The 26,127-nt window shown below is 35.9% G+C and overlaps 1 protein-coding gene across 1 annotated transcript in view; it reads right to left on the bottom strand.

Annotated features, from left to right (window-relative positions):
* The window catches only part of ENPP1 (ectonucleotide pyrophosphatase/phosphodiesterase 1), a 108,211-nt gene that overhangs the window by 41,717 nt on the left and 40,367 nt on the right, over nucleotides 1-26,127 (bottom strand). Inside the window, exons 4-12 of the mRNA XM_043963302.1 lie at nucleotides 25,351-25,476; nucleotides 23,694-23,754; nucleotides 17,624-17,721; nucleotides 12,676-12,755; nucleotides 8,312-8,431; nucleotides 7,472-7,581; nucleotides 2,932-2,997; nucleotides 2,532-2,604; nucleotides 85-193 (exon numbers count right to left, since the gene is read on the bottom strand). Of these exons, the coding sequence (XP_043819237.1) occupies nucleotides 85-193; nucleotides 2,532-2,604; nucleotides 2,932-2,997; nucleotides 7,472-7,581; nucleotides 8,312-8,431; nucleotides 12,676-12,755; nucleotides 17,624-17,721; nucleotides 23,694-23,754; nucleotides 25,351-25,476 (843 nt within the window). The remainder of the gene's footprint in view (nucleotides 1-84; nucleotides 194-2,531; nucleotides 2,605-2,931; nucleotides 2,998-7,471; nucleotides 7,582-8,311; nucleotides 8,432-12,675; nucleotides 12,756-17,623; nucleotides 17,722-23,693; nucleotides 23,755-25,350; nucleotides 25,477-26,127) is intronic.

Below are 26,127 nucleotides of genomic sequence, written 5' to 3'. Positions count from 1 at the left end.
TAAAATGTGAGGGCAATCAGAGACAATATAAGTAATTTCTTGGCACCCCTGAAATAAAGTGTAACAGACATGAATTTAAATTACCATGATCTGACACAAGAATAAGGTTTATACATCTGTGTAAGTTCATTGCTTTAAGACCATCCATCAACATGCCAACGATGTTGTCAACTCTTTGTAACGCCTTGATGACCTAGGAAAGAGAAGAAATTTCAACTGATTGAATTTTAACTTCAGATATTTTCTTCTCTATCAATATATTTGTATTTTTAAGGAAAAAAGCAAATTGAAGTACTTATCTATACTATATAAAACATTCATTTGACAAATACTCATGGAATACCTCTGATTCAAACTATGTCTCAATTCATATTAATGAACTTTAAAAAATTGACCATGGTATTAATCTAACAGCTGTATGATTCATTGCAACTGAGTTTGTATTATGTGTCTAGTGAATTTATCATGACCAATAATTTTCCTAAAACATAGAAATAATTAAATCCTAGGGGAAAAAACCCATAAATACAAGGACATCAAGTGACATTTCAGAGCTGATACCTTGTAGCATTTATCTTTTACTACTCACCACACAGAAAACACCCCATCAGTATTCATGTTCAGTTTTATACTTAGATAATGTGTCAAATCAGCTTATTCTTTATCTCCATTCATTCTACTATTCTAGAAGTAAGTTATAACTGTCTCTATCAATATGACCTTCCATTCACTCAAAGATATACTGGTAACATAAATTTATATTTTGTTGAACCAACATAAATCAGTTTAAATTTGTCTGAGAATTTAAATTATTTTATTGCTTGCAAATAAATTAAATTTTAGAGATAAGCTCAAATGGATGAAACAAGAGCCCTAAAGTTGGTAAAAATGATTCAGGAAAGTAGATTTTCTAAAAAAAAAAGAGGGTCCTTTGACTGAAGAAAATAGAATAAATAGGACTTAGACCTGGTAAGGACCCTAGGGGACAGCTAATCCTCACTTCCCATAGGAAGACACTAAGGTGGAGAGAAGTGGCCTCTCAACATCAAACATCTAATAAGCTGTTGGACTGGGATTAAAATGCAGGTCCTCTGCCTGAAAATCCAGGGCTCTTTCCACTATGTTTTATTGCCACTATATCTGTCATCAAAACAACCAATTACTTTTTTTAAAAAAAAGAGAAAGTCAATATGGTAATGTTTTATATAACTACACATGTATAACCCATATCTGATTTCATACCACCTCAGGGTGGGGAGAAGGAGGGATAAAATTTGGAACTCAAAACTATAAATAAAAATGTTTATTATTTTTTAAAATAAATGGATAAAAATAAGAAAAGAAAAAATTAGTCTTTTGGGTTGTGCTGGAGTAAGCAAGCTGATTGGCTATTTGATGAAACCATTATCTGAGTAGAGTTTTCCCTGAAACATATTTGTGTTGTGCTATCATATATACATAATTTTATTTAAAACTTGTTTGCTCTATAACTCAAATTTTGCCTGCCTACCTGGGAAGAGAAGAGACATAGGAGAGCTGAAGCAAACAAGCTAAGAAATAATTCAGTTCATTTAAACAAAAAGTAATAAAACTCAAATCTCCTTTCCTTGTAGTTCCTGCTAAGCTTCCAAGTGAAGAGTGATAACTGATACAAAAATGTTTGAGAGTCATTTGTAAAAAGAGAGACAGTTCATACAGATTTTTGCTAATATATAATACAGAAGCAGCATTTCCCTTGACTGCTGTTTCATAAGTTACATTCATCGAAATGTCTAGTTGGCAAAGCCAATGCTGCCAAGATTTAGGAGCAACTTTTGACCTAATTCCCAAATTTTCATAAAATTCTGGAAATTAAGGTATTCTTAAAGAAGCAGGAAACTATCCAAAAAATTAAGGAAGTCAGCTTCCTTTCTTATTGCCCATCTCCTCTTATGAACTCACAGAGATCTGGGATCTTGTGAGTCTGCTAGGTGATACGGAAGATGCAGTGCAGGACCTGGAGTCAGGAAGGCATGAATTCAAATCTTGCCTCAGACACTAGCTCAGTGACCCTGGACAAATCAAATTCTTTATGTCTCTGTTTCCTTATCTATATAAAGGGGATAATAATATTCAAAACCCAGGGTTATTGTGAGGATATAGTGACATAACATATAGACAGTGCTTTGCAAACCTTAATGTGCTATATATACACAGCTCATCGTCATCATCACCACCACAAACCCTTGCTTGGTAAGAATTTAGTTTCAAGACTGATACTGACCGAGGATCCTGGGCACTGTTGATTAAGTTTTTAGATTGCCATAAGTTTTAAGAAAACATCCTAGGAAATAAGGAAACTATATGCAAACAAACCACTCTGCTAACTATATTGTTTCTCTAAAAAGTTCAAAGCCATGGTTCCATACAGTTTTCCTCATCCTTCATTCACCCTGTCCCTGAAGTCCTATACATGTCAGGAACGTGCCTAAAATTCAGGTTCAGTTAGCTACTGGCTTATTCCAGAAAATCACCAATGAAAATGTACTTACTTCGCTGCTGACGGGTCCAAATGAATGACCTGAAGAATCTGGTTCTTCTAAATACAGAGTGTAAAAGTGTGGTCTAAATCAAACAGTATCAAAATGTAATATTTTATGAACACATTGAAACATAGAATAGAAAAGATTAGTTCAAAAATTAGATATCAAATAAAAACCCATTTCATATTACAGAGGTAATATTTAAACTGTTGAGAAAGAAATTGTATGTTGGATACCTTGAAATATTTGAAATGATTAATCCAATAGATTAGTCAAAGCTACACTAACAAGAATGGCAAAGTAACTAAGACTATCAAAAGGTGTTTTTTCTTTAAATTATGTTACATAGCTAACTTCTCTAAGACAATAAGACGAGAGAACATAGAATTTCAATTCTGCACCTACATACCTTTCATCTTTAGGAAGCTTTAGCCACTGAAGAATACTCAAAACTCTTTCTTCAAATGGGATGGAACTAAAAAAAAAAAAAGTAAGACAAAAAACCAATGCTTTTGAAGATAAATCAAAAGAAAAATATCTATGACAAGGGCTGATGTAAATCAGTGAGTTAATAAATAGATATTTATTAAGTGGCTACTATGTACCAGGCACTGGGCTGAACTCTGAGTGCTCTTGCTGAAAGGAAGCAGAGAAAGAACACCAAGTGCTCAGCCTAAAAAACAGTCTTCTTTGGTAAATAATAATAATAATTTTTAAAGCTAGCATTCATAGAATACCTGTTTACACTTTGTAAATGTTATCTCATTTGATTCTCATGACAACCCTAAGAGTTAGTTGTTATACTTCAAAGAAGCCAACTACTTGTTGTCATTGAAGAAGGCAGGTAGTTTTTCTCTATGCTATTTTCTACACCTGTGACTAAACATTCACATTCCTAATGATCCAGAAACAACTTTTTCTTGGTCTAGCCCTGTGATTTCATCTAATGTAGGGGGCAGCTAGGTGGCAAAGTGGATAGAGCATTGGCCCTGGATAGAGAAGGACCTGAGTTCAAATCCGGCCTCAGACACTTGACACTCACTAGCTGTGTGACCCTGGGCAAGTCACTTAACTCCCTCACTGCCCCACAAAAAAAAATTAATTAAAATAATGTAGATGAGTAAGTCATTTGTAAAAAGGCTCAGAGAGGTTCAAATGATATTGAGAACTTAGATGACTTGTCCCCTGTCTCCCAGACTGTATGTGTCGGGGGCAAGATTTGAAACCATGTCTCCCTTTTTCCAAGGCTAGCTCTGTAGCCACTATGTCAAACTGCCTTCAATCATACTTTGGAAACAATATTATGCACTGGAAAAGCCCGGGAATTCCATAAAACATACATTACTATTGTTTTACCACAGGTATGCTCTCTTAATTGCTTATATCATCAGATTAAGGGAAGGGATAATTTATGAGCAGTACAGGAGCCAAGGAAAATCTCTTGTATATACCCAGAAGAATAGCTGGAGAGCAACAGAGAAGTATTTTCAAAGTATTTGTTGGGGCAACTAGATGGCGCAGTGGATGGAGCACTGGCCCTGGAGTCAGGAGAACCTGAGTTCAAACCTGGCCTCAGACACGTAACACTTACTGGCTGCGTGACCATGGGTAAGTCACTTAACCCCAATTGCCTCACCAAAAAAAAAAGTACTTGTTTCTAGATTGGGGCTGCATTGCATGTCTTTTTTTCTTCTTCCCAAACAATTTATTTAGTTGTAAGTCAATAACTCTTTATGTCTTGTGCATTTTCTAAAAAACAATGAAGAATTTTGTTTTAAAATTCTCATTAGAATTGAATGAACTTCCTAAAAAAAATCTTTAAAAAGACTTAATGGGGACAGCTAGGTGGCACAGTGGATAAAGCACCAGCCCTGGATTCAGGAGGACCTGAGTTCAAATCCAGCCTCAGACACTTGACACTTACTAGCTGTGTGACCCTGGGCAAGTCACTTAATCCTCATTGCCTTGCCAAAGAGAGAGAGAGAGAGAGAGAGAGAGAGAGAGAGAGAGAGAGAGAGAGAGAGAGAGAGAGACTTAATGGACTAACGTCTAGAGACCTGGACTCTTGCCCTAATGATTCTACCTGCTAGCTGTGGGAGCACAGACAAGTTGTTTAAGCTCTATGGGCCTCATTTCTAAAAGCCTAATTTATGAAATGATAAGATAAACTCTAACATTCCTTCCAGTTCATAATTTATGAGTATTCTCTCTGTCTCTGTGTGTGTGTGTCTGTCTGTCTGTCTCTCCTTTTTGTGTATGTCATGGACCCCTTTGGCAGTCTAGCAAAGCCTATAGATCCCTTTTTGGAATAATGATTTTAAATGCATAAAATAAAAATACATGGAATTATAAAGGAAACTATATATATATACATATATATAATTATCAAAATATTTTAAAAACAAATTAGCAGACTAGTTAAGAACTCTTGCTCTAGATCATGAAATCTAAGTATCAAAAACAAACTTCTCTAATAAGGTTCTCACACTTCATAGCAGTGGTTTAAAAAATGAACTGATTTTGACCTACTGTGATGGACTATATTCTTCTCACCAATGCAATGGTACAGAAGAGTTCCAGGGAACTCATGATAGAAGAGGATCTCCAAATCCAAGAAAAAAAAAGAAAGAAAGAACTGTGGAGTATAGATGCTGATTGAACCATATTATTTCTTTTGTTTTGGGTGCAGTTGGGTTTTTTTTTCTTTCTATTTTGAGGTTTTGCATCACTGCTCTGATTCTTTCTCTTGTAACAGGATTAATGCAGAAATAGGATTAATGTTATTATGTGTATATATATGTGTGTGTATATATATATATCTATATGTTTATGTATAGAGATATATAGATATAACCTATATCAGATTACCTGCTGTCTAGGGGAGGGGGGAGGGAGGGGAGGGAGGGAGAAAAATCTGAAATTGTAAAGCATGTATAAACAAAAGTTGAGAACTATCTTTACATGTAACGGAAAAAATAAAATATCTCATAAAAAAAATGAACTGATTTTCAGGCAGTTCTCTTAATTCATTTAACTTTTTCATTTAAACAATTTGCAACCAATTCCAGACTAAGGGCTCTTGTCTAACTTCCTGCCAGAAAACTTGGCTGTTTCAAATCTCTTTTTTTTACATTTTAATTCATAAAACATTGATGAAGTGCCTACTTTGGCTTAGGTTCGAAGCATCAAAGTTGGAAAACAAAGAGTCCTGCCCTCCATCAACTGACAATTTGATCATATTGGTCAACCTACAGCATCAATAGTCTAAGGAAACAGGGTCTAGTGGAGGTGAATGGGAAGAGAAGCATGTACACAAATAAATATGATAAAAAGTAGAATGTTGTAAGGGCAAAGGAGAAGATCATATAAAATGCTATAATAATTTTGAGAACAAGGGATGACTTTCAAGGAAATGGATCAGAAAAGACTTTAAGGCAGAGGTAGAACCTAAACTGAAGCAGCTAGGTTGTACAGTGGTTAGAGTGCCTGGACTGAAGTCAGGAAGACTCCAAATCTAGCCTCATATACTTACTGGCTGTGTGACCCTGGGCAAGTCACTTAACCCTGTTTGCCTCACTTCCTTCTTTGTAAAAAATGAGCTGGAGAGGGAAATGGCAAACCACCCTTGTATCTTTGCAAGAAAACCACAAATGGGATCACAAAGAGTTGGACATGACTAAAAAATAGCTAACAACAGCAAGAAGAAGAACCTGAGCTGGTCCATGAAGTAGAAGATTTTCATAGGTGAAGATGTAAGAGGGAGTACATTCATTTAAAGGATAATAGACTTGGATTCTTAGACTAGAAGGGACCTCAGAGGCCATCTAGTCCAGTCCCTCCCAGTCAAGTAAAGTGAGATTAAATGACTTGCCCAAAGTCCCAAAGGAAGCATCAGGAAGAGAATTTTAATTTAGGTCCTCTGACACCAGAGTGAGTGTTGTACTACAACCCAAGCACAAGGCACCACCTATATAAATACAGGAAACAAGAGGGAGAAGGATGATATTAGACCAGTTTGACTGTAACATAAAGTACAAAAAGTAGAATAATGGGCAATGAGGCTAGAAATGTAGGCTAGGTCAAAATTATGGATCACCCTAAATGCCTGGCTAAAACATGTATGTTTTATTCTGTAGGGAATGAAGACTCAGAGAAGATGCATTGTTAAACCTTTTCATTAGGAGGATTATTTGGGTAGTCAGGTAAATAATCATTTAGAAAAAGGAGAAACCTGAAACAGAAAGACCAGTTTAGAAATAGTCATAATATCCCAGGTGAGAAGTAATAAGATTAGTGGTGGTGTGAATGAAGAAAAAGCTGTGGATGGAGTAAGGACTTAAGCACAGAGGAGCAAGTCAATAATACTTGCTGTAAAGAGTATGATGGGCAATCAGAACTGAAATATTAGAATTTAAGCCTCTATAATACAAGGGTATGAAAAATCATTCTAGAAGCAGGTCTTTCACATACCTCTAATAACAATTCATATTTATATAGCTCTTTAAAGTTTAAAAAATTCTTTCCTTGAAATAATTTCATTTAGTAGGTAATACTGGTATTATTATATCCCTTTCACTTATGGAAAAACTGAACCTCAGAGAGCTTAAGGAGATTGTGCCCATGATCACTATAATAAGCTAATAATTGCCAGAGGCAGAATTTGAACCTAGGTCTCCTGACTTTAAGTTCTGTAATCTTTTCATTTCACTGTGGTGAGAAGTAATATTGATTAGTAGATAGGGCACTAGACCTAGAATTCAGGAAAAATTAGGTTCAAATCATATCTTGGACATTTTATGTCTATGTGATCCTAGGAAGGTCAGTTGACCTATGATTCATTTTCCTCACCTGTGAAATGTGGAAACTGAACTGGATGGGCTCTAAATTACCTTCCAACTCTAAATATATGATCCTATGGCCTTAGGAAAAAAAAATCCATGTAAACATACCCATTATACATTTGATAGATATCTGGAAGAATTCCGTTAATTTCCACATCTGATCCAGGCCAAAAAAATGTTCCAGACTTAAGACCTTGATACTTAGTTGTAAGCCAAATCTGAGGAGATAATTAAGGAGAATCAGGAAATTATATAAGCATCCAACATTTAGGAGATTTTATCATCATCAATATATTAACCTAGTATGCAAAATGTTTCCATCTAGTAGAAAACACCACCTATTGAAGGGATTATGTATTTCTTTGAATGAGAGCACAGAGCAATTAAAATAATTGTGGATAAAAAATAACTTCAAAAACCTCATAAATGAGTGCTGCCAATTTTAGAATTGTATACTCAATTAATGGTGGGGTTTTTTTCCTAGAAAGAAATGTATTACTTTCAGAAGCTTACATATTCCCTGATCCTGTTGGTTAACCTATTCCTTGGCTCCAGCAATATCATAATACAGAGTTCCTTTAGAATGCAAATCTACCTAAATGAAATCTTTTTAATTACTGTGACAAGGTAAAACTCCATGAAAAGTATAGGACATTTGAATTGCTATAAAAATGGTTTTTAGGACATCTATCATGTGATGGGCTAATTAACTTTTCATGGAGAAAAGCTACTCCACAGCCCAGTCTCAGGGATATGTGCTGCAGGTATGAGAAGGAAGTAGGCCAGCATAACCCAATACTACCAAGAGGCATCCAACCATTCCAGAAAACCCTACTTTTCACCAGGAAGTAGGTTGTTTAAACTCCAGGGAATCTGACATTCGACTCTGAATGAAGCAAGTAAGGAGTTTAAAAGAAGTGTTTTCATAAAATTAAACAAAGGACTCACAGGTTCTCCTTTATACCACTCTGGGTTGAATTTCTCTTTATTTTTAAGTGCAAAGGAAGCATTCATGTTGGGGTCATACATTTTGTTGTCAACGATTCCATGAGATTCAGGATACAGACCCTAAAAAGAATATTTAAACCAATACAACACAAATATTATGGGTGTTATAATATATTTTCACCATCTCCACCACAGTAAAAACAAAAACAAAACAAACCTAAACTAAAATTATCAATATGTTCTAAGAGTATCCAGCCAGTAACTGTACCTTTTAAGGACCACTCAGTAACATGGTTTAAGGAAGGCATCTTTGGTTCAGTAGAAAGAACCTTGGTTCTGCAATCAGAGGAGCTGGTTTCAAATCCTACCTCTAATACTGATCTGAGCCTTAGTTTTCTCATCTGTAAAATGAGGGGTTTAGACTAGCATGTCTCTAGGGAGCCTTTCACATCTAGATATATAATTCTATGAACCATAACAGAAGGATAAGCTTAGCCAAAATAAAACTTACTTCAATGGATTAAGTATTTATGACTGCACATGGGCAAGAAAAGAAGTCAGAAATAAAGGACAGATATCAGATTGGAAGGTATGAAGTTTAGAGAAGCAGAACACCTAAACCACTCTTAGGAAAAGGTCTTAAGTTTTTTCACATAGCAATAGAATGCCTTGCTAATAAAATCTAATTTGCCTAATAATTAGAATAAGCTAATTTGACTAATGTGCAAAAAAGAGCTTGCACAAAACTGGGCCAAAAGAAATCCCCAAACTTTGAACTAAAGTCATACTGAAATTCAGTACCTCCTTGAATCACATTAAGATAGAAAATGTTGCCTCAAGTCACAATAGGACTATAAACCTGTTAGATAAAATAAGTTTCTCAGATTCACAAAGCAAGTCAGTTACAAAGACCAGAAGAGAATGTGATACAAAGTCAGTCAAATGAAGTAGGCTTTGATGAAGAATGAAACTAATCCTTTGTGATCCCCATCCATTTTTTGGTTAAGAATTCTACCCACCCTTCCTTGCAATAGCTATAAAAAGTACCTTCCTTCATTTTTCTTCCAATTGTTTTTTATGGTGTGATATTTTATATTTAAATATCCATTTAGAAATTTTCCTGTATACTGTGTAAGATGCTGGTTTAAACCTATTTTTTCTTAAATTATTTTCTAAATTTTCCCAAAATTTCTTAAAAACCAAAGAATTTATCCCAGGTAGTTTATGTTCTTGGGATTATCAACCACTGAAAAAAGTAAGTTTTATTATTTCTGAGTCTTGCTGTTCCATTGATTTGCTTTTCAAGTTTCTTTTACCAGAACCATAATTTTAATGATTGCCAGCTTACAACATACTCTGAAGTCCAAAAGAAATCATTCATTCCTACCATTGTCTCCCTTAAGATTCTAGACTTTTTGTTCCTTGAAATGAATATTATTATTTAATGTAGCTCTATAAAGTTATCCACTCATAGTTTTATAGGCATAGCACTAAATTGTAAATTGACTCAACCACTCTGGAAAAAATTTTGTTTACAAATACAAAATATAACTATAAGGTTCAGGCTACTTCTAGACAACAGAGATGACAATTCTAGGCAACATGCCCCAAGTAGAATAAAGAAAAAACGAAAGGCTCTATATATTCCCAGCAGCAGTATGTGTGTATGTATGACCATGAATGCAAAAAAGGCTGGAAACAAAATGTCCATTGACTGAAGTATAGTTAAATAAAACATAATATGTGAATGCCATGGAATATTAATAGTAGCATATGAAACAATAAACATGAAGTGTTCAGATAAAAATTGAAAGATTTATTTGGACTGATGCGGAATAAAGTAAGTAAAATCAGGAGAATAAAGTCCACAATGATTTCAGCAATGCAAATGTAAAGACCCAAACAACCTCCACAACACCAACAACAAAAACAAAAATACTACAATTAAATGCTTTGTAGTTACAATGACCTCCCTTAGCCTAAGAGAAGAGATGAGGAAAAAATGACTGCCTCCTTTTGTTGAGGATATGGGTCCTTATGGGTATGGAATATTATATGCATTTTAGAAGCATATGATGAGTTCATTGGTTTTACTTAATTTTTTCCCCATTGGGCACAGAGGAATTTTCACTATATATGGAAGAAGATATGCAGATATATATTCAGAAATGCTTTGATATGAAAACAAAGGGCACCAATAAAACTTTAAAACAATAATTTAACTACTTACTGGGAAAAAGCTATAATTTTTTAAATCTAAAAACTCTGAATTAAATCTTACATTGTAGAGAGGTCAGCCAACACGGTGTAGTAGAAGCAAATATTAAACCCAAGCTTTCCCCCAACAACTACTCCACAAAGATCTAGAAAATTCACCAGTCTGAGTCTTAATCAGGAAAACCTAGAAAAGTTACAGAGAATCATTTTTGTAGCCCAGGTCAGAATAAGAAGACAGACATAGACATCCACAGACACTAGGGAGGGAAAGTAATAAGGAGAGTGTTTTGCTGGAACTGAAATAGAACCTGCCAGTGGTTATGTACCAGGGGAAGAAAAGATCCCAGATCCAGCACAGAAGGGTATGTCATTATGTATAGAACAGGGACAGGTAATATATAACTGCTTGAGCACTTACTAGTCATATGACTAGTGCTAGTCATAGATAGTGCAAACTGAGGAGGGGACCTCTAGTTAGTATAGCAGTCCAGCACAGGGAGCTGCTGTCCCAAGTCCTGGGCTATGTACTGAGCAAGGAGTAAGTATATAAGCATGCAGAAGCTGTGTGGCTCTAACTCCAGGAACAGAAGAGACTCTCAGATCCTATCCCCAGGCCAATCTGAAACCTGCCATAAAATAACCATGGCAGGAAGTCCTAGCCAAGGGGGAACCTGCAGAGCTTTCCAGATGACTCACAGTGGCTGAATTCAGCAATAGTATCCTGGAGTTCTAACCAAGGGCAAGTCCATAGTTCTGTGACTTGGACTCAGAGCCAAGTCAGAAACTTGCAAAGTACAAATAAAGAGGGTAATGCTCAGACTTCAACTTGGATCGAACTGCTTTGGGCACACTGAAAGTTTACAGGTCCCCAGTCTGAACAGTCCCTGAAATTCTAGAAGAAAGCAATAGTCAATACCCTCAAGAAAACGGCAGCACAACCCAATAGGTCACAAAACAGGACCAAACACATGCCATAGCTTCCTTCAAGAAATATAGGGAGGGGCAGCTAGGTGGCGCAGTGGATAAAGCACCAGCCCTGGATTCAGGAGGACCTGAGTTCAAAGCCGGCCTCAGACACTTGACACTTACTAGCTGTGTGACCTTGGGCAAGTCACTTAACCCCAATTGCCTCACTAAAAAACAAAAAAACAAAAAGAGAGAGAGAAATATAGGGGCAGGGGCAGCTAGGTGGCGCAGTGGATAGAGCACCGGCCCTGGATTCAGGAGGACCTGAGTTCAAATCCGGCTTTAGACACTTGACACTTACTAGCTGTGTGACCCTGGGCAAGTCACTTAACCCCAATTGCCTCACCAAAAAAAAAAAAGAAACAAAGAAACAAAGAAAGAAATACAGGGGCCTTGGCCCCAACACAAAGTCCAGAGTCAGGAATTAAAGCTGAAAGAATGAGAAAAAAACAATCCGATGACAAAGATATATTTTAGTATAAGAGATGCCTAATACACAAACCCAGAAGCAAGGAATAACTCCAAAATATTGACAACCAAAGACACAAAGATAAAAACACAACTTGAGCATAAGTTTAACTAGAATTCCTAGAAGAGTTGAAGCAAAAATATTTTTAAAGAGCTAAAATGATTTTATAAATGAAATGCAGACACTAGAGGAGAGAATTGGGAAAGATGTGATTATGATAGGAGGAAAGAAATCAGAACTTTTGGGGGGGGGGAAGAATCGGGAACTAAGTTACCAATGTGGCACAAGAGGTACATAACCTCGACAAAGCAACAGGCTCCTTGATAATTAGAATGCACCAAATAGAAGCTCTATGAGACAATAAGAAATTTTAAAACAATGTCAAAAGACTGAAAAAATGGGGGGGGGGGGTGTAGGGCATAAAATAGTTCATATCCAAAACAGCTGGCCTGGAAAAGAGACCAAAGAGAGATAATTTAAGCATCACTGCACTACCTAAAAGCCATGACCAAAACCAAAATGATCCTGAGCATCCTATTTCAAGAAACCAAAAAAGAAATCTGCCCAAATCTCTTAAAAACAGAGGGCAAAAGTAAACATAATAATTTATTGGTCACCTCCTAAAAAAAATTAAATCTCAAATAAAAACTCCCAGTAATATTATATCTCCATTGTTGCTCAGTGAAAAAAGAAAAGAAAATATATAGTTTACCGTGACAATGCTGTAGTGATTGGGAAAAGTTTTTGTTGGATATACTGGTCTCAAATTTGTAGTGTGTGTGCCACAATTTTCTAAAGGAAAAAAAAAAGATTTCCATTAATTATTAAATGTTTTATAAACAGCTTATCTTCTTTTAGAAATAGATGAAACATGAATATCAGCAACCAACAAAGGAATAATGAAATTGGACATGGGTTTAAAAAAAAGGTGTCAAATAAAATTGTATAAATCATTCTAATGTAATAACTAATTTTCATATGTAGAGAGCCAATGGTAAAGTTCTACAATGTTTCATCATACCCTGTAAGCAAATAGAACTTTTCCACATACTACATACAGTGGAACCTGAGTTCTAGCAATTCCTATTGAACTAGAAAAGCTTCCAGTATACCCAAAGACAAAATGTTCTGTACTGCAGAAGAATCAGACTAAATTTGCAAAGAATACCAGAAGGTTAAATAAGTGATCATTTCTTTTTTTTTTTCCTCAGCAACTCCTGATGAAAGTCTACCAATGTGTAGAGAGCTTATAAATTCCATTAATTGAAGTAGAACCCACATAGGCAAACTCCTTGATCCTTAAAGTAGAAATAATAAAAGAAGGCTGAATAATTAGTTCCACATTTTTAACCAACAAACAATAAACATGGTACCAAAAATGTATACCAAATTTCATTTTTAAATTTAAAATATTCTATCACTTTATAAGCAACAAAAATCTTCATATGGAAAGATACTCCAAGCATATTTTTAAAAACTAGATACTGGTGTGTTTTATTTTATTTAATAAATGCATAGTTGAGGGCCAGTGTGATGCTATAGGATAAGAGCTCAATTTGAAATCAGAGGATCTGTGTTTGAATCACAGCTTTGTCATTCTACTGTCTGTGTGCACTTGGGCAAGTTATGAAAGGGCTAGATGAGATTGTCATCTGTTTCAGATATAAATCTATGAGTCTATGAAAATCTGAATAAAAATCAAGTCATCTTTCTACTGACACACTAATTTCAGAGATGTTTTTTCTTCATTTCTAATAGGTCTGCCATTGAGAGTGACTTCTAACGATTAAGCTTTGAGTTCCTATACCTATAATTATCACACTTGAATCCATAACCTAGCCTCTCCAAGAAATAATGATCTATAAACAAATGATTATATGCACAAGGAAAACTTTCTTCAGCATGACATGTTAATCTTCTTTAATGCAAAGAATCATTTCATACTAGTGGAGGGTTGACCTACTCATTAATATACTTATTAAAGTTTTTATTTTAATATTTGATATTTTCTCTATGTAAGGTTTAACCATATTGCCCAAACTAGTTGGTGCAGCAGATAGATTGCCAGGCCTGCAGTCAGAAAGACCTGTGTTCAAATCCAGATTCAGACACTTACTAACTTGGTGATTCTGGGCAAATCAGTTAACCCTATTTGACTCAATTTCTTCATCTGTAAAAATAAGTTGGAGAAAGAAATGGCAATGGGGCAGCTAGGTGGCACAGTGGATAAAGCACTGGCCTTGGATTCAGGAGGACCTGAGTTCAAATCTTGCCTCAGACACTTCACACTTAATAGCTGTGTGACCCTAGGCAAATCACTTAACCCTCTTTGCCCCACAACAACAACAACAACAACAACAACAACAACAACAACAACAACAAAGAAATGGCAAACCACTCCAGTGTCTTTGCCAAAAAAAAAAAACTTCAGATGGAGTCATGAAGAATAGAATATAACCATTATTTTTTAATCAGGCAACTTTTCAATGGATCTACAATCTCGTCAAAATGAGCATTCCCTAAAATGCAAATTTCAACCTATTCACATCTTTATCATTTGTAATTCTTCTCCAGATCTTCTGAAAAATCCTTCAAAGGAAGTCTACTCAATATTTCAAGAGCTTTCCTTTAGTCTTCTGATATTACTTAAGCCCCTAGACAGTACATAAACTGTCATTTTTTGTATATAATTCATCATTGATATTATAGTACATCTTATTTATGCCCAAATGCAACTTGTCATTGCCTTTTGGGTAACTTGAAGTTTTTATTCCTCAAAGACTACACTATTCCATGATTTATAGCCAGATAACATTGTTAGAAAAATTTGATAGTGAGATGTGGGGTTTTTTGGTTTGGTGGGGGGGAAATGGGGGAACTAGAAGAACTGAACGATTTCCAGAGCAAGAACTGATAAATAGAAGTATGTATTTTAATGGTCATACATATATATATATACTTGTGTCTAATGGTGGCCATCTCTAGGGTGGGAGGAGAAAAGAAGAAAAAAGGGGGGGAAAAGAAAGTTATATAACTTTATTATATATTTAAAAGAAATAGTAAGTTGTACATAATGGATTTGCAGTTTTATGTGCAATCATCTTTTTTTCTATTCTACCATATTGTGGAAATGTTTATTTTTATTTCTCAAGTTCAGAATAAAATTGAAAAAACAATTCTGACTACTCTACCTGTTTAATTTGGGGCTCACCAATCTGTAATGTCTATATAAGATACACTTGTAAATAAATCAAAATTGTCTGTCTCATAGTCTCAAAAATGAATATTTAAAATTTCCTTGATCTTCTTCTGAATCTAATTAGATTAAATCCTTTTTCACTAGTTGTAGGTCTAATTATAGAGACTCAGCAGGGTTATGGAGTTCAATATTATCAGCACAATAACACTTGTGAATGGGAAGATCTCACCCTCCATCAGGAATCTTTCCATATTAATTCTCACCTGGATGCATTCCATACCAGTGGCAAAAATCTTTAACAGGAAAAATTCCTGTTTTATGACCTTCTTGATACTAATAATAAAAAGATCAAGCAAAATTATCTTTGTTGTTGTATCTAGGAAGCATTCTTATTATCTGAATTCATACCTGAAAGATACCTTGGTTGGTAAAGTTTTGAAAGTAATATTTTCCCCACCAAATCAAATATTGGTTTTTATAGTTAACAAACAATTAAGTCCTATAAATTTTTGTATTTTCTGCAACTTTCAGTCAATTTTGTGACAATAAAGATGTGATCTGCTAAAAGATATCACCAGTATGGTAGCCACTGATGAGAACTAGCCTCAGACTAGTCTAAGCATAATTAAGAGTAAAATTTATGGGCCCTAATTCTGACTATTAGTAAAGGCAGCTACTGGGAAGTGCAAACAACTTCACTTCATTTTGCCTCATACTTTGTGTCTAGCTAATCTGTGGATTGCTTTTTTTTTTAAGTTTGTAACCCACAACAAACTACCTCAAGGTCATTAATTATTCTCTGTCATCTGATATTAGCAGTTCAATAATAAACTCAGGATTGGGGTTTTATCTTAACTCAGATAAAATTCCTTTCCTTTTTAACTAATAAACTTCTGACAGACAATCTCAAGCCATGCATGTTTATATGATAAGCATGGACCTTGTAAATGAAATGTTTTATAGAAGATATTTATTACTTTTACAGGGATTTCTTTTCCCATGGTAATACTGATTTGCAAGAGGGGCACAAAACAGCCTATCAATTAGTTAAAATACTTTAATCAATAAATTGGATTAAATTCTTATCCTACTATGGAAAACATTATCATTTAGAAGTCTCAAAAGAAAAATATAAGAAAACTAATTCTTCTATAAATATGCATCTCAGAGGAATTTTAATATTTTAAACAAAATAAAGATCACACTCACAGCCACATATACCAATCAGTAATTATTATTTTGCAAATCCAAAAGAGCAATGTTGGAAATTATTTACATGCCAACCAAGACCCCAGAACTTAAGTTTTACAAATGAGTATAAAACCAGTCTTCCAAAGTTTGAGAGAAACAGAGAATTAAACACATTTATATTAGTCATTAGCATCATGCTGCTGTTGTTGAGTCATCTTCAGTCATGTCTAACCCTTCCTGATCCCATTTGGGGTTTTCTTGGCAGAGATACTGGTATGGTTTCCTATTTCCTTCTCCAGCTCATTTTACAGATAAGGAAACTGAGATAAACCAGGTAAAGTGACTTGCCCAGAGTCACATAGCTAATAAGTATCTCAGGCCATATTTGAACTCAGGAAGATGAGTCTTCCTGACTTCAGACTTAGCACTTTATCCACTGTGCTACCTAGCTGCCCCATGAGCATCATAGCTATATACTAACTACTTACTTAGGAATATGACTCTTATTATCTGTTGATTTTGAAAAAATCAATGTTAATTTCCATCTATTTTCCTAGTAGAATGGTAGGTATGATCATTTAGTTCGCTGACAGTGAGGAAAGTGCCTTGATTTTAAACACCCAAGTACAACCCATCCTCCTTCATTGATAAAGACAATGGAGATTTAAGAGAAAAATGGATGTTCATAAAGTTGTTTGTTAAAATGATTTAAATCTTTGGCCTTAGTAATACATTCGGTGTTTTGTGCACAATGATCACTTAATGGAGGCTGTTGATGGAGATGAATAAATTGGGAGGATCTATTATAAGCAATTAGTATACAAGTTTTTCATGTGTTTCCATTCTGAACAAGAACTATGCTTCAGTGCATAAACCCGTATTCTAAAAGGAATTCAATCTCTTCCTTAAAGTTTAGAATTCTACCTTTAAATCCCCAAAAGACATACATAAAAGATGTTCTGTTTATTATAGGAAGCCAAGCTTCTGGGAAAGAACAAACACAAATAAAATGGCTGAAACTAATGATACTAAAATAATTGTCCCTATTACAGCTTTATTTAAAGCAAGGCATTACAGTAATCCCAACGTTAAGAACTGTTTAATTATCTGTCCAGCTACTCCAGCCTCTTGCAGTCATGGATGGTTAGTGGGGGGAAAAAAAAGGAAAAAAATATCCAGAATTCTACTGGTACTTTTCCAAGCATGTTTCCCATCATCAACTCTTTCATTGAAAGATCACATTACCATGTTTAACAGTAAAGTTACTCACGTAGTTTCTTAATAACAGGAAGAAGTCCACCCCAAGTGTGCAAATACTCTGCTCTGAAGCCATCCAAGGAAAACAAAATGGTAGGTGGGATTTCAAACCTAGGTCATAAGAAAAAGTTGTTTTTAGGAAAGGGCATTTTGATGAACTTTATCCTTCCTTTTGATATTCTTCCATAATGAAGAATTTTCCACTAAGATGGGAGTGAAGAGCCAAACAGACATAAATGCTGTCAAAAAAATTTACATGCACACAAACACACATATAAAAATAGTGGGTTTTGAGATAGGACAAGAAGAAGTTCTCCAGTATGTTAAGCCTTACTTTTTTTTTTTTTTTGCGGGGCAATGGGGGTTAAGTGACTTGCCCAGGATCACACAGCTAGTAAGTGTCAAGTGTCTGAGGCCGGATTTGAACTCAGGTACTCCTGAATCCAGAACCAGTGCTTTATCCACTGCGCCACCTAGCCGTCCCCAAAGCCTTACTTTTGGAGGAGTTAGGGAAAGATATAGACAATTATCCTAGAGGATTAGGAGCTACTGATTGTTTGTGTGTGTGTGTGTGTGTGTGTGTGTGTGTGTGTGTGTGTGTGTGTGTGATACCTATATTATACCTAAATATTTAATATGTATATGTATCCATCTACATATCTAAGTATTTATAATGCTTTAAAAAGCACTGTTTAATGGACAGAAAAACAACCCACCTGGGAGAAAGGAAGATCTGGGTTGAAGCCCCACTTCTGAGACATATTGCTGTGTAACTTTGGGCAAGTGACTAAACCTCTCAGTACCCCCAGATAATTCCCTAAGACTATAAATTATAGGACAGTTACTCATCTGTCTTAAAGGAAATTCTCAGTTCAAAACCAAAATTACATGTATCTACATACAGGAGTATGGTGTATGTGCATTATATATGTTTATGTGGACATTGTTTTTATGATATACAGATGTTATATAATATTTTCTTAAGTAGTCACATACTGTTTTATCAATCACAAGCATTTATCAGACGTCTACTGTGGATCAGACACTGAGGATACAGAGACAAAATGAAATAGTCTCTGTCTTCAAGGACCTTATATTGTATCAAGATGCAGGATAGGGAGGAGAGGGAGAGAGAAAACATAAAAGTACAAATAAAACATATACTATATATGTATATATAATATGTGTATACATACATACACACAAGCTTACATAAAATATGTCCCCCCAAGGGGATCAGGAAGGGCTTCATGTAAATGTGGCACTTGAGCAAAGCTTTAAAAGAAACCAGAGACTCTTAGAGGTGAAGCAATAGTCACTGGTAGATGAAAACAAGATTATTACCATTGTGAATCACATTTCAAAAAGGTTCTCTTTACTTTAATTGTGAAATAATCATATATCGCTGTAATCCTTATAAGGTGTTTCTAATACTTTCAGAGAAGACAGGGAATAAATAAGTGTATTCAAGGTATGGGGAAGGGAAGGGAAGGGAAGGGAGAGTTATCCTGTGCAAAGGCATGAAGGCAGGAACAAAAGGATCACATAGGAAGATCACCAAGACCAGTTTGACTTTACCAGAAAGTATGGGAAGAGGGGTAACGTATAATAATCCTGGAAAGGGAAGGTGTTAACAAACTATGAAGGACTTTTAATGTTAAAGAGTCAAATCTGTATTTGATGCTACAAGTCACAGAGACCCACTGGCCATTACTTAATAGGATAATGTCTTGGTAAGGTCTATACTTTAGGAAAATTATTCTGACAGCTGTGTGGACTATGGACTGGAGTGAAGAGAGTTTGGAGTAAGAGAAGCCAATTGTAGAGAGGCTATTGTAATCATCCAGGTGAAAAGTGATGAGGACCTGACCTAGAGTCATGGTAATGTGAATAAAGTGAAGTGGACAGATGACGAGGTATCTGAGGCTTCATGAGTGTATAGAGTCCCAGGGGAGGAAACTCCATCTATCAATATTAATTGTCAACTCTTCTGCAACTTAGAAGCTATCTCAGGACATTAGAGGTTAAGTACATACAACCAGTATGTGTCAAAGTTGGGACATGAATCCAGGTCTTCCTGATACCCAAGCCAAATTTCTATGTATATACTATGGATATGTATATAAAATGTGTGTATAATATTCAGATATATACACACTCCTATAAGCATGTAATAGTCTTTGATAGAAAGCATACTATGTGATGCAGCAAAAGCAGTTCATTTGAATAAAGAAAAAAACCATGAGACAGTCAGAAAAATTGGGTTTGGGTCCATCACAAGCCTTGACTCTGAGACCTCTGACAGATCACTGAGCCCTTCTCAACTTGTTTGCTCCTCTGCAGAATGAGAAGGCATGACCAGGTGACCTCTAGAGTGCCTTCCAGCTGTAATATTCTAGTCTAGTCTAGTCTAGTTTGAATCATTGGATTAGTATCCCCAGGAAAATCAGGTTCAAGGATGATCATCTATATTCTATATTTATCTATATTCATGGAAAGATGATTATGGATTTGAGTCAGATTAAACTCTGAGGATGGGGTCTGGAAGATACCCAGCCCCACCCCAGTATAGTTAGTTTAAAAGTTTATTGCTTGGGGCAGCTAGGTGGCGCAGTGGATAGAGCACTGGCCCTGGAGTCAGGAGTACCTGAGTTCAAATCCGGAATCAGACACTTAACACACACTTACTAGCTGTGTGACCCTGGGCAAGTCACTTAACCCCAATTGCCTCACTTTAAAAAAAAAAAAGTTTATTGCTTGTCAAATTCTCACTGTCTCCTTTAAATTTTATTGCCAATTAACAGTATTTTTACTTCTGCTCAGTCTCCCCACTTGTCAGCTACATCTTAGTTTTATCTGGAATCCATCATGTGTCAGAACCCCAGTCCCTGTTGAGTGGGTTAGAGGATTTGCCCACCGATTCAATACTCGGGACTCAAGAAGAAAGGAAAAGGCTCAGCACAGGATGCGGCAATTAAGTTGAGACCAGATGTTAAGTGACATGTTTCTTTTTCTCAGAGCAGAATCCCCTTGACCCTAGGGTCCCAACAATGGATTATTCTTTTATTCTTTATTCTATTTCTTTGATTTCCCAACATAGCCGAAGATAAATTTTAACCCTGTCATCCTTCTAAAATTAACACGACTACAAAACAATGCTGAAACACCTGAGTGACTCTTCCTGTTATTCAAGTTGAATATCTTTAGAGATAGGGGTCCGGAGAGGGGAAGGGGGAGTCAGTGGAAACTGTGAGATCTGAAACATCTGACTGTCACTCCCCCCGTTCCCTCTTCCTTTGGTTTGACCTTGTTCCCCCTCCCCTTTTCCCCCTTGTTCCTGGAACACATATGCATGTCTCCATACATTGATCACGACCTAAACATGCACCCTGGGTGAGACAGGATTGGATGTTAGATTGTGAGCTCGCCCTAGTGTGCATGGGGACTTCCTCCCTACCAACATTACTATAAAAGCTCAAGGCATGTATTAGTTAATGCGACTCAGTTATTGAGTTTGCTCATTCCTGCACGAATGTAATAAATCTGTCTCTGCTTGACTTGGTGGTCTCCTTGAGTTATTTGAGTAAACTGAGGCAGTTTGCGCCAAACAGAACTATAGAGTAATTTTAAATGATGATTGCCATTAAAAAACTCTACCAGTTCTCAGTTGAATGTGTCATCAGTGTTTAGAAGGAAGAAAAACAGTGAGGAAAGACTTGCCTGAAATTTCCCTTATTCATGCAGAATTTCCTTTGTCTGAAAATCTAGCTCAGAAATCTTACAGATTTTTATGACTCTGAGGTTTCAATCAAGTAGGAAGTATAGCCAGAACTTAACAAAAAGGGAGTATTCTTTAAAACATATATACATTTTTCTTTGTCTCCATACAAAATAAAAAGTTATTAGAAATGAAAACATTGTTTAAGATTATTAATTCAAACAATCAGCTATTAAACATATTTCAGAAGGTTTCTTATAACTTTAATTGTGAGAGAGTTACGTCTCACTAACAACCTTGTATTTCTATCGCATTCAAAAATAATGTATGATTTCTCATAAATCGCATACTTAGCTACTAATGGATCTATTAGCTCATCATTGTGGGGACTCCCAAAAACCTGCATCACAGCTTACTCATACTTTATTACTCTGGGTGACTCTTGTCACAATATTCCCAATCATCATCCTTGGGGGGGGGGGCTTATCCAACCCATTGTGGGGGCTTTCTATAGTGAATTCTTACTGTTGCCTTAACATTCTTAAAAGATACCAATGGGACATGTTGACTATCTATCAGGCATTCCTCCTCACCAAGGGACACAAACATTTTTTCTAGTCAAATATCTCTTTAGTGATTAGTCCTTCCTTGGTTAGTAATATGTTGCAGCCTACTCAGACCCATCATGTATGTCTCCATTGACTTTTTGGTAAGCCACAATTTTCATTATCTAAATGGTATTCTGTAACTTGTGGCCTTGTACCATCACTAGAAGAATATTGCTATTAAAAGGGATTAGCCTTTGTTTGGGGAGAAGTTGGGGAACATTAGAAGCACTGCCAAGTTTCCCAAAGCATTCCACCTCACTGTCAGCCTCCTAGTCAATTCTGGAACTAGTTTATTTTCTGTGCACATGGCCCACTCAGACTATGTACTAATGCACCAGCTCAATGAGTTCTACACAACTATACCCAGCTACATATCATAGGCTGGACAATTTTAATAATAATAACCCTATAAATTAAAGAGGGTTTTTAAAAGAAGCAATCATTTTTTTCAAACAATGTACAAATATCCATTCTCCATTCTTAATTTATACCAGAGTAACCAATGCATTTCTTCAAATTATGGAACAAAATTATGATTATTTTTCATTTAAATTCAATTCAAATATTTATTTAATTATTAGGCACAGGGCACTGTGCTAAATACTGAAGGAGATGCAGGGATGAATATAGCATGCTTCTCCCTTAAGAAACTTATAATCATAGTACATATATAGAGAGAGATAATCATAATAAAGAAATAGCATAAATATATACATGAGGAAAAAAGTGCTTTAAGAATTCAGAAAAGGAAAAGATTGTTTCCAGCTAATGGGAAGGAGTCATATGTATGACATAGACTGAACTGAATTTTGAAGAATAAGTTGGATTTCTATAGGAAGAGATGGAGAGAAGGCATTCGATCAACAAGTATTTATTATGTTCCAGGACCTGTGCTAGTTTCTGGGAATACAAAGACAGAAAGGTGCTTATATCTTATTGGAGAAAAGATTGTACATACACATATATGTACAAAATAAATACAAGCTAATCTGGGGGATAGAGTGAGACACTAACATCTGAGGAATATCAGGAAAGGTTTTTTTTCTAGGAGTTAGTTTTTAGCTGAGTCTTTCAGAAACAATGAATTATAAGGGTATAGGTGAGGAGAGAGAACATTCCCAGAATGGGAAAAAGACTACACAAAAGCATGTAGATGGGAAGTGGAATATCATGAGAAAAATCAGGGAGGTTAGTTTGGCTGAATTATAGAGTGCATGTATGTGCATATAATAAAGGCATGGAAACACGATAGAAAAATACGAGTTCTGGAAGTCATTCAGTTTGGCAACAACAGAGAGTAAAAGGAGGGTATCATGTGAGACCAGGATGAAAAAGCAGTTTAAAACCAATAAGTGAAAAAGCTAAAGACCTAAGAATTAGTTGATTCAATAAAAGCATATTATATTAAATAGACCAGTATACTCTAATGTATAATGTTGCACAAGTTTTGGGGATAGTTATTTACCATCCCACTGCATGTCATTGAGGATGGGAAAAGGGACAATGAAAGATCTCTTTTAAATATAGAGAAAAGGGGGAGCTAGGTGGTGCAGTGGATAGAGCACTGGACCTGGAGTCAGGAGGACCTGAGTGCAAATCTGGCATCAGACACCTAACACTCACTAGCTGTGTGACCCTGGGCAAGTCACTTAACCCCAATTGCCTCACCAAAAAAAAATTTTTTTTTAAATATGGAGAAAAGAATTTTTTTAAGTGGAGGGGGGGGGAGGGACTGAGATTGTCACCCATCATCTTACCCTGTTGGACACTGAGGCTCAATAATGTTTTCACATTTTTCTTCCACCCAACTTTTCTCACCTAAAAAGAAGATTTTTAAAGAAATAAAAATGTATTTGGATAAATATGATTATCAAAAATATAAGAATTATGCTGGCATATCATCATAAGGCAGGGGTTTTTTTTAAACCTGCAAAGCCCATATGAATGCTCAGACTAGCATGATGAAATATCAAAGTAGATAAGGAACTGTTACAGCTCTAGTAACATTTAATTAGACATCAGTAAAAAATGGGAGAATGTTTAAGGGAATAGTCTAACCTAGGATTCCCTTATCTACTGATGACACATGCTTCCTGGGTATATGTCTCATTTTCCTCAACTGTAAAATGGTGATAATAATAGTACCCACTGGGACAGCTAGGTGGCGCAGTGGATAAAGCACCGTCCCTGGATTCAAGAGTACCTGAGTTCAAATCCAGCTTCAGACACTTGACACTTACTAGCTGTGTGACCCTGGGCAAGTCACTTAACCCCCATTGCCCGGCAAAAATAATAATAATAATAATAGTACCCACCTCCCAAGGTTACTATGAGGATCAAATGAGATCATATTTATAAAGTGCTTAGTAAAGGGTCTGGCACATAGTAGGTACTTAATAAATGCTTTCTGGTTTTGTTATATTTTTCTAAAACTTTTCTATTCTATTTCTTCCACTTTTCAGTTCTTGGATTTTTCAGCTAGAGCTTAGAGTATATCTAAATCCCCAGGTCATCAGAAAATAAAATCTCTTAAATCTTAATCCATTCATTCTCATATAGTCAGGTTCCACAGGATTTCAAGGAACTGTGGTTCATGGCATATAATTTTTACCTCCTGCTGTACCTACCATAGTTACATACTAGTAAAACCTATTAATATTGGTTTCCTGGGGGCAGCTAGGTGGCACAGTGGATAAAGCACCGGCCCTAGATTCAGGAGGACCTGAGTTCAAATCTGGCCTCAGGCCCTTGATACTTACTAGCTGTGTGACTTAACCCCAATTCCCTCACCAAAAAAAAAAATATATATATATATATAGGTTTCCTGCTTTATACTTTTTGAAATGCTTTCCTATCCACTGTTTCATTTGATTTCTCATAGCAACTCCATAACAAGTCTATCTGAGTATCAGCAGATATAGAATTCATTTTTGAGTGGGGAGAAGCTAAGCTTCTTTTATGGATGTGAAAACTGAGGTCTGGAAATTTACTCAACTTGCTTAAGGTCATTCAAAGAAAGTGACAGAAGTTGGATTGTAGCCCAAGTCCTCTCCATCCAGATCCAACATTCTTTTTACCAGTCTATCTTCTGTCTCTTGATCCTTTTACAAATTGGACAACCAGGCCACTGAGCAATTATACAACTTACTCAAGATCACAGAGTCAGTCCTAAGTGACAGAGACACATCAAGAATCAAAGTCTCTTAAATTTTATTCTAGGATCCTTTCCTCTATGCCATTATCTATGCTTGTGATGTAGGTACCGCTCTCTCTCCACCTCCCAAACATGATTGTCATAAGAGCTCTCTTCACCTTCCTCCCAAGGTCTAAAGATGAGACATGGGCCAAAGTCCAGGAAACATCCATGAAAATTTTAGTGTATTGCAGAAACAAAATCAAGTCAAGAATTTTTACCTTGGCAAACAGAGTCATAGTTAATACAGCAATCACCCTTTTCCTTGCAGTCATCTGTACAGGAGCAGCGACTTTTTGGCAATCTTTTCTCACCACATCTGAATTTGCTGCAAGTCCATATATGCTCTGAACCAAAAGAAAAAGTCAAATAAAATGTGTTATGATTTAAATCCAATGCTATCACCAACATACATACCCCCTTGGAGGTCAAATGTGGAGTTCTCAAGTCTGACTTCCACTGACTGTATGGAATTTAAGGTCAAGATTTGATGTAAACCCCGTTCTTACCTGCACACAACCACAGGAATAAGCATCAAGATAAGAAACTGAAAACATGCAACTACACCTAGTTCAAAACAATGACTTCTCAGTTTCACATTTTAAAAACTAAGACATCTTCCCCATTTACCCCTTCCCCAAGTTCATATTATACTGAAAAATCACAGCACCAGTTCCCTTATGCCTTCCTGAAACAAAGATGTAGGCACTTTGCCTCCCTCATTGCCCAGCCCCAGAATGCCTGAATTTTTATCTTCACCTTATTGAGTGTTGTGAACTAATATGCTCATAAAAGCTCATTTACTTAGGCTTATTGTAAAGACTGCTCTGTGAATTTTCTAGTGCATCTGGGCCACATTTTCCCAGAGATGCTATCTAGCTACAAATCATGGTACATCACAATCTCAGAAAAATCACAATTCTCAGTGACCCAGTTGTGAGTGGAGAGTTACTGCATCACCACCACCACCACCACCACCACCACCACCATCATATTTA

The sequence above is a fragment of the Dromiciops gliroides genome, chromosome 4 (assembly GCF_019393635.1).
Source record: "Dromiciops gliroides isolate mDroGli1 chromosome 4, mDroGli1.pri, whole genome shotgun sequence".
In the NCBI taxonomy this organism is placed as follows: Eukaryota; Metazoa; Chordata; class Mammalia; order Microbiotheria; family Microbiotheriidae; genus Dromiciops; species Dromiciops gliroides.
This window is presented reverse-complemented; position numbering and strand designations above follow the sequence as displayed.